The 8,889-nt window shown below is 57.7% G+C and overlaps 1 protein-coding gene across 1 annotated transcript; it reads right to left on the bottom strand.

Annotated features, from left to right (window-relative positions):
- Nucleotides 1-3,423: 3,423 nt before the first annotated feature.
- On the bottom strand, nt 3,424-8,888 carry SHOX2 (short stature homeobox 2; the record flags this gene model as incomplete). Its single annotated transcript, XM_035334796.1, has 5 exons — nt 3,424-5,197; nt 5,432-5,520; nt 5,602-5,659; nt 7,575-7,783; nt 8,789-8,888. Coding segments are annotated over 5 exons (708 nt in total), but the record flags the coding sequence as incomplete, so codon positions are not given.
- Between the last annotated feature and the right edge of the window lies 1 nt (nt 8,889).

Raw genomic sequence — 8,889 nt, 5'->3', positions numbered from 1 at the left:
GAATGTTTTCTCAAACATATATTTCATAGGTGCAGTATTTAAAAGTTTAAAACAGAGAAGGGTTAACTAAAGGCTTGCAAAATGTGCTGCAGATCTCATTTGGGTACATATTTTTCTCCGTTATCTTGCAGAATGAGGAAGCAACCTGAGGCCTAGGCGACAGGAGAAAAAGGACAGCAGCGCCAGTCCAAATGCCCTCCTTACTGAGACCACCGAAGCAGGCAGGATACACAGCACTGGTTGCTGGAGCAAAGCAGCAGCTTTTCCTTCCTCGTTCTTCTGGCTTCCCTCCCCTCTAAGTAAAGTCTAAGTTCTCGTATGAGTTTAAAGCATTATTGCTGGAAAGAGGCTGCCTCCTGCCTCACAAAGGAAGAGCCACGTGTCGATGCAGCACCGGTCAGTGCAAAGCACGGGTGCCACCGCACGAGCACGGCAGTCAGAGGGCTGCAGCCTTCATCCCCAGCAGCACGGGGCAGGTGAAGCGGTGCTTCAGGAGCCTTCCCGTGCACCCAGCAGCCAAAAGCAAAAAGCAGCCTCCAGCTGGGGGCTGGCTGCTTTTCTTTGACAAAAGGAGGCATGCTGTTATAACGTAAAAAGATGATGGGCATCGAGGGCTCCGCTCATTTTTCCATCAGAAATTTAGCTTCTGTCCAGTCAGCAAAGTGAGTAAGGACTGGCAAAACTGTGTAAATGCTTCCTAAAAGCTAAAACCCTCTATGCTGTGCGGACTAGTAAGGTTCACGGTGTAGAAAATTCTCAGAATTTTCTTCATTCACACCAACTTAATTGCCTAAAGAACATCTGGAGAGAAGACTTGGCCGCTCATTGAAGTCCTGAGCAGTGACAACCCACATTTCTGAAAACACTTATCAGGTACTCTATCAAAACCAGGGGCAGACGCAGCTCAAATATAGGAAAGCCTGAAAAAGAGCACGCTTTTTCCAGTTCCTTTCAGGACTTTGTCACACAACCCCAAAAAATGCAAAAGTGAACCAGACCTGTTGTGTTTTTTAATATACAGAGTGGATGACCTCTAAGGTGCACTTTCACCTGTTGTTACTTCGCAGTAAGGATGAAGAGGCTCAGAAACAGTGAGAAACAGAGAACTGAAGGCAAACGAAATGGGAACGGCCACGAAGTTGGCCAAGTATCAATATTTACTGGGCAGGAGTTAGCACAGCGTGTGCTGCTACACAAAACGCATTATTTATTCCTTGAGCATTCAGCTGCAGCTTGCTGGCGGGACTGCCGTGCTCGCACGGCCACGCTGCTGCTGCTGAGAGCCCTCGGCCGGACCCACGTACGCTCGAGTGTGCTGCTGCTGCCGCTGCCTTTCCAAAAGGCAAGTTTAAGTGCGCCGGTGACCAGCTCTTCCTTACAACAAAGCCGAGCTGCTGATGAACAAGATTAGACAGAACAATTTCATACACGGCATTTAGCACAGCTTTATGCGCCTTTTAAAAGCAGTACCGTTCGCCCTGGAAAAGAGCATCTTCCTTTCGTTCTTCTTTTCTTCTTGTACGTGTTCCTGTATCGAGAGCTGAGGGCCGTGAGAGGAGTTAGCTCGGTGGGGTTGGAGTTTTGTGCGAGGCATCTGGCTGCCGTCGCAGTGCTCACCTCACTGTGTGTTACTGCGGGGAGCGAGCAAAATGTGGAAACCGCTACTTCGCGGGGCAAGAACCTGCATACGTTCACGCTGTGAACACGCGATGGGCTCTATGAGGACAGAAACAGGTGTTTACTCCTTCCTACGTGATTTATTTGATCTCTCCTCTAAAGCCCCTTCTCATGCCAGTACATCTCCACAGAAATCCCATGCTAAAATTTTATCTACAGAAAGCGCATATTGTATATGCATCAGCTGGCCCATGAAATATCCATAATTAAATTTTGTGAAACCTACATTTTTTTTGGTATATATATAAGTTCAGACACACTGAGAAATAAAATAGAAACAGGAGGGTTCTGGCCAACTTCTGTAGGCCTATAGACTTATTAGGTATTCCAGCCCAAGGAAACCAGGAATGTCAGTATTCCTGTCCAAAAATATCCTGTTAAGAGTATTTTATTTTAATCACAGCTGTGCTACAAAATACACAGTTCTCTTATACCGTCCAATCATCTCTCTCTGTTATGATGAAAGTACATTTTTCATGTTTTTTATTACAATCATCTTGAGGACAGACATGCCAATATCTGAGCGTATTGTAGAGATTTGAAGCCCACATTGTACGTATCCATCACGGGTAGCGTTACGCACACCCGGACCCTGCACGGGACCGCTCGGCAGCTGTATTTAACCCAGCTGTGTTTCAGGCAGGGACCGTGTGGTGAATTTATTCGGGACAGGCGGGGAGCACCCGAGGCCGTGCTTCAGGTGCCGGCGGCTGGGCTGCGATATTAGCAACTCGCGCACATATTAATTAACTTCTTTATTCACGGATCAATCGACACCGCCGTTGGTTTTATTGACTTTATAATTAGCAGGATCTTACTTTTGTTTGAATAAAGCTGTTTGTTTGTGTTTTTGTTTTGTTTTTTACCCAGTGTAAAATCTATCCCGCCCGCCCGCAGCAGACAGACGCCCGAGCTGTCTGCCCGCTGCTCCCGCGGCCGGGTGGCCCTCCGCCCGCTGGCAGCGCCCGGCCCGAGGGAAGGAGGGATGGGGGGGAGCCCTTCTCCGCCGAGATCGCTCCTTTCCGTGTCGAGCCGAGGTCCCCTCACGGGGCTGGGAGCGGGGGAACGGCGGTGGGCGCCGGCTCCTCACGGGGCAGCGGGGCGGGCGCCATCCCGCAGCGAGCGGCGCGGCGGGAGCGGCCCCTCACGGGGACAGCACGGCGGGAGCCTTCTCCTCACAGGGACACCATGGAGAACACGTCCCCTCACAGAGACCCCCTCGGCGGGAGCCTTCTCCTCACAGAGACCCCCATGGCGGTTGCCTTCTCCTCACGGGGACACCACGGCGGGCGCTTTCTCCACACAGAGACCCCCATGGCGGGCTTGTCCCCTGACAGGGACCCCGCGGTAAGTCCCTTTTCCTCACAGGGACACGATGGCGGGCGCCTTCTCCTCACAGAAGTCCCCACGGTGGGAGCTTTCCCCTCAGCGGGGGGCGTCCCCTCACAGGAACACCATGGCGGGGGCCTTCTCCTCACAGAGACCCCCATGGCGGGCACGTCCCCTCACAGGGACCCCGCGGCAGGTCCCTTCTCCTCACAGGGACACCGTGGCGGGTGCCTTCTCCTCACAGAGACCCACATGGCGGTCGCGTCCCCTCACAACGGGCGCCTTCCCCTCGCCACCCCCGCCGCGGTGCCCGCTCCGCCCGGGGCTTCGCTCAGCCGCGGCCCCCCCCCGGGGCTGTGGGCGGCGGTTCCGTGCGGGCTCGGGCGCTGCGGGAGGGCGGAAATCATTGCGAGCCAGTGCACTTTCCTCGATTTTATTACCTGAGGGAACTTGACAGAACTTGCAAAGACACAATTGCTAAGTCACTTCCACCGGCCCGCTTTCTACCGAAACCGCGACGGGGGCGGGCGGGGCGGCGGGGAGAGCGGGGGGTTCCGGGGGGCTGGAGCAGCGGCACCTGGCCCTCCTCGGCCCAAAGAGACCGCAAAGTGTCTAAAATTCATTACTTGGCACTTATCGAAATTTGCGACGTCGGAAACGGATTGACAAAAGGTGAAGCAAACCTGAGCGAAACAAAATATATTGTACTGACAACAAATGTAATGAAATAACAGCATCTTTTTTTTTTTCTTTTTTAAATAACTTAAAATACACTAGAAAAAATATGGTCAATATAAATAATTTCGTTTTCATGGAGAACAAATAGATACAAAGCCCGTCCATACCAAAGTTCGCGCAGAAGAGCTTTCCCTCGTTCCCGGCACAGAGCAGGAGGGGCCGATGGCCGGCTGGGTACCACCACCCCTCGAGGTACCCCAGGTTAAATAGCTATACGTCTTCCAAATCAACCAAAAAAAAAATCATAAAATAAATCACAAGATTACGTGAATAGATACACCTTTATGAGATAAAATGTAAATGTTTGACAGTCAACTATCAATTCACAAGTTATAGCCAAAATAAACTTTGTTCGTGTGTATCAACATATTTTACATGTACCCAGTACCTCTTATTGGAATTGGCCGTTGTGTGAAGTGGCGGCTGGGAATTAAATACTTTCTTCCCTTTTCTTTCTTTCTTTTTTTTTTCTTTCTTTCTTTTTTTTTTTTTTTTCTTTTTGCCCTCAGGACAAGAGGGACCCAGCGAGGGAGGCACACGCCGCGCTCCTGACGCTTTCCGCTCCCTTTCATTTCAGAGGTGGGACAGCGAACGACCAGCAAAGATTTAAGAGTGGAAAAGGCAGTGCTTGATCTCCCTCTCTTTCTGCTTCCCTCCAAGATTAAAAGCGAAAGAACCCAGCCACGTTTGTTTGTTTTGTTTTTCTACTAAAGATGAGGGTGAAGTGCAAGTGAATCAAAGGACTCCATCAATGAAATACAAATACATGCAACCCGGAATGCTGCTGGAGGAAGTATCCCGGACAGTTTCCCATTAAAAATTCGCAGAGAAATCATTGTCTCTCTCTCTCTTCCGTTTTTTTTTTTTTAATTATTATTATTTTTTCTTTCTTTCTTTCTTCGTCGTCGTCGTTCTCTCTTCTTTTTGTCGCTATTCCCGACGTGGTTGTTAAACTCAAGTATCTGATGCAACGTGAAAGGAGGCCCGCCTCTCTTATCAAATTTCTCGTATTAAAGTGAACTTCGCAGAAAAAGGTCAGTTTCAAAACCTGTGAACTTCCCAGCTGCGCGTCTAGTTCGTCTAATTCTTTAAATAAGTATTGTATCTCCCGTCAGTCTCTCCTCTCCCCCTTCTCGTCGCCGTTCGCCTTCAAGCTTTGCTCCCCCTCCGCAGGACCGAAGCGAGCCGGCCGCTGCCCCGGTCACAGCCCCAGGGCGGCGGCGTGCTTCTTGGCCTTCAGCCGGAGGTCGGCGATGCTCGAGTTCTTGCTGGTGGTCTTGGCGGCGGCGGCGGCGGCCACCACGGAGGCGGCGGAGGCGGACTCGGCCAGCGTGGCCAGCGGCAGCCCGAAGGGGGGAGCGGGGAACATCATGTAGGGCGCGTGGGCCAGGTGCGGGTGGAGGTGGTGGTGGGCGTGGGCCACGGCGCTGTCCAGCTGCAGCTGCGCCTGAACCTGCGGGGACACGGGCGGCCGTGGCAGCGGAGACCCCAGACCCGGACCCATCCCCATCCTCATCCCCATCCCCATTCCCATCCCTGACCCCATCCCTACCTCCATCCTCATCCTCATCCCCATCCCCATCTTCATCCCCATCCCCGACCCCATCCCCATCCCTGACCCCATCCCCATCCCTGACCCCATCCCCGACCCCATCCCCATCCCCACGCGCGCCCCGCGCCCCCTTGCCTGCTGGAAGGGCATCCTTAGCGCTCCCACGTTCACGTACGGGGCCACCCGGCAGGCTTCGAACTGGCTGGCGGCGCCGATCAGCACCCCTGCGGGGCGAGGGCAGGCGGTCAGCGCTGCCTCCCCCACGCGTGGCCCACCCACCCGCGGCGCGCTGCCGGCCCCCCTACCTTTGTGGAGCTGGTTTTCTTGCTTTCGGCATTTGGCTCGCCTGTTCTGGAACCAGACCTGCGGGGAAAAGGGGGCCGGCGTCACGCAGCGCCGCGGGAGCGAGAGAAATCGCCCCAAAAACGCAGCGCCGAAAGCACCGCGGAGACAAAGGGGAGCCCGGCGGGGGGGGAGCCCTAACGGGACACGCGGGGCAGGGGGCTCCTCGCCCATAAAGGGCTTTCTCAGCCCCGGTCTCGCCTTTCCACATCAGGGCGGCAGGACCGCAGTCGCCCCCCGCTATATAACGCGGTACCGGGCTTAGGCACTGCAAGAAGGCGCTCATTAACCTGTGATATCAATTAGCTTCACCTTCGAGAAAAACTACACCCGAAGTGTTTAAGAACTCGCTTTTTTTTTTTTCTTTTTTTTTTTTTTGGGGGGGGGGGGGGGTACTGGTGGTAATTATTACTGCCATAAAAGCTTCGCTACAAAGAAGTTTGGAATTTCTCCGTTCCTCTGCGCACCGGAGTGTAGCGCAGAAGCGGAATAATTGTCTCATTATCATGATAATCTAATTTGCTTCCAGAGAAAAGGCTGCGCGTTAGCCACGAACACACGTTTGATACCGGGGATGAAATCGTTGAGCCGCATTTCCAGCACAAAGTTGTGCTCGCTCGGAGCGGGCAGGGCAGCGGCTGCAGCCGGGGCTGGTCGCAGGCAGCCCGCCGCGCTGCCTCTCCGAGCCACAGCCGCCAACCGAGCCTTTCCCCGCGGCCAGAACAAAAATAAAATGTAATACGTATATATATGCACATCCTTTTTTTTGAGGTCTCGCTCGAGGAGACAAATATAAATGCGAATTTCCCCTGCCCTGTCATTTGCTCCAGCCAGGGAAAATCTGCTCGCCCGCAGCCTCCCGTGGAAAGAAACGCGGCGATATCCGAAGGGTGCAGCTGCGGAGCTCAGCACCAGCACCCCGCTGCCTGCTCCCGAGGGACCCGACGGTAGCGGGGAGCAGCCCCCGGAGCCGCCCCCAGCCCGGGGCTCCCCGCGGGGCCGGAGCCGAGCGGCTCCGGCATCGGTTTTGTGCGGATTTGTTCGGCATAAATAGGTGGCTGCCTCGGCCGGAAAGCGAAAAACAAAACAAAACAAAACAAAACGCAACGAGGGGAGAGGGTGAGAGCGGAAAGGAAGGCTCCTTTTTGTCAGGCTGCGATGACAAAAGCTGCTCGTTATTACTTTTTCGGTTCAACGTGACTGCTCTGTTTCTGGCCTTACCCCACTGCAAGATGCAGGGAAACCCCACAAGGATCGCGCGCATAGTTTGGTGCAGATGGTGGCCTACAAGCACAAAGATTGAGGGGGAGTATCTGTTACAGCAGGACTTTCTAGCAGCTGCAGATGTTAGGGGCCTAAAACTACTCCATGTGTTCGAACAAATAATGACCATCATTTTCTCTTCTTTTATTATTAGAACGGAAATACACCGGAGCACTTACATTTGTTCTAATTTCAGAAGTTACCTTCCTCCCCGGCCGGGCAAAGCCCGAGCCTCGCTCTTTATTCCAGCCCGGAGCGGTCTCAGTAGCGAGCCCAGAAGCGGATTTTGGAGCGCTCCGGGGGCAGCCCGGGGCTGGGCTCGCAGCTGCAGCCCCAGGGAGCCGCGGCTCACATCGCGCTTTGCTTCCCGACCCCTGCCCGGCAGCAAGCCGAACAAAGCCAGCCCGTGCGCGGCCCCGCTGCTTCCCCGGCGGGTTAGGAACTGCGACAGGAGCCGGACAATAAAAATACCCGCACTCGGCGCTTCCTAATTTACTCTCCGGCCGCTGCAGCGATAAACTTAACAGCCGCAGCCGCCTCGCATCCCGGCGCTAGCGGGGGAGCGCAGCCCCGGGGGTCCCCGCGCGGGTGCGGAGCAGGGTGCGGAGCCCCCCCTGAGCCCGGGGGTCCCCGCGGCGCGGCCCCGAGCCCCCCCGGCCCCGCACGGAGCTACCTGCACCCTGGCCTCGGACAGCCCCAGCCGCTGGCTCAGCTCTTCCCGCATGAAGGCGTCCGGGTAGTGGGTCTCGTCGAAAAGCCTTTCCAGCTCGTTCAGCTGCTCCAGGGTGAAATTGGTCCGGCTCCGCCGCTGCTTGATTTTCGTCTGCCCTTCGTCTTCCATCGCTTTCGCATCCTCCTTGCGCTCCTTCAGCTCTGGGGAGACTGGGCACGACACGAGCGGTCAGCCCGCAGCCGGCCTCCTGCCGGGCCCGGAGCCGGGCCGGGAGCCGGGCCTGAGCTCCGGGGCCGTGCTAGGCCCGCCTCGGCCGCTGCCGTTCCGGGCCCGGCCGCTCGGCTCCGGGCTCGGGGCTCCGCGCTCCGCTCGCCTCCACCCGCAGCCCGGCCCCGGCGCTGCCCGCCCGGGGAAGCGCAGCAACAGGTCGCGGCTGCGCCCCGCGGCCCCTCCGCGGCCCCGGAGGGCGAGAAAGGCTCCCCGCGGGGGGGCCCGGGGGACTTCGGGGCCGTGGGTCCGGTCCCCGTGGCTGCGCGCCCCGTACCGGTCCCCGGCACGGGGGGCTCCGTGCGCGGGGCTCCGTGCGCGGGATCTGCGCGGCTCCTGCGCGCCGCGGGGCTGTCGCCGACCCCAGGCCGGTTGCGGCTCCCGGCTCGCCGGGCTCGTTAGCAGAAATTTGTTGCCGAGCCGTTTCCGGAGATGCTCCCGGCATCCCGGCGCTCGGAACAAAACAAAAACCCAAACAAAAGGGCGGCAGCGCACGGCGGGGGCCCCGCGCAGCGCCGCGGACGGGCTCGGACGGCCGCTGCCTCCCCGCTGCTCCCGGGCACCGGCACCGCGGAGGAACCGCGGGGGCACCGAAGCGGGGAGCCCCCGGCCCCGCACGGCCCCGCACCGCAACGCACCGCCCCGCATCGCCGGTACCCGCGGGGGGCACGGGGCAGTCCCCGGGGCCCGGCTTTCGTTCCGGGCGCCCCGGAGGACCGGTGCGCGAGTTAAAGGCTGGTTGCAAGATTTTAACGCAAACTTCTGGGCTGGCCGCGATTCGGGGAAGCCGCGGGCAGCGGCGAACGCCTGCCGGAGGCCGGGGATCCCGGGGCCGAAGCTTCGGCCAGGGGAACGGGCAGCGCCCCGACGGGGGGAAGGGGAAGGCGGGCAGGGGAGGGAAGGGCGGAGGGCCGCGGAGGAAGGGGCGCCCGCGGTGCCGCCGTTACCGTCGCTGAGCTTGGGGGTGGCCGCCTCGGCGGCTCTCTCGGCGGCGGCGGCGGCGGCGTCGGGCTCCCGCGGCGGGGTCCGCCCGCCGCCCGCCCGCCCC

The sequence above is a fragment of the Oxyura jamaicensis genome, chromosome 9 (genome assembly GCF_011077185.1).
Source record: "Oxyura jamaicensis isolate SHBP4307 breed ruddy duck chromosome 9, BPBGC_Ojam_1.0, whole genome shotgun sequence".
Taxonomy (NCBI): Eukaryota; Metazoa; Chordata; class Aves; order Anseriformes; family Anatidae; genus Oxyura; species Oxyura jamaicensis.
The sequence above is the reverse complement of the archived record's forward strand: the minus strand, read 5'-3'. Positions and strand labels throughout refer to the sequence as shown.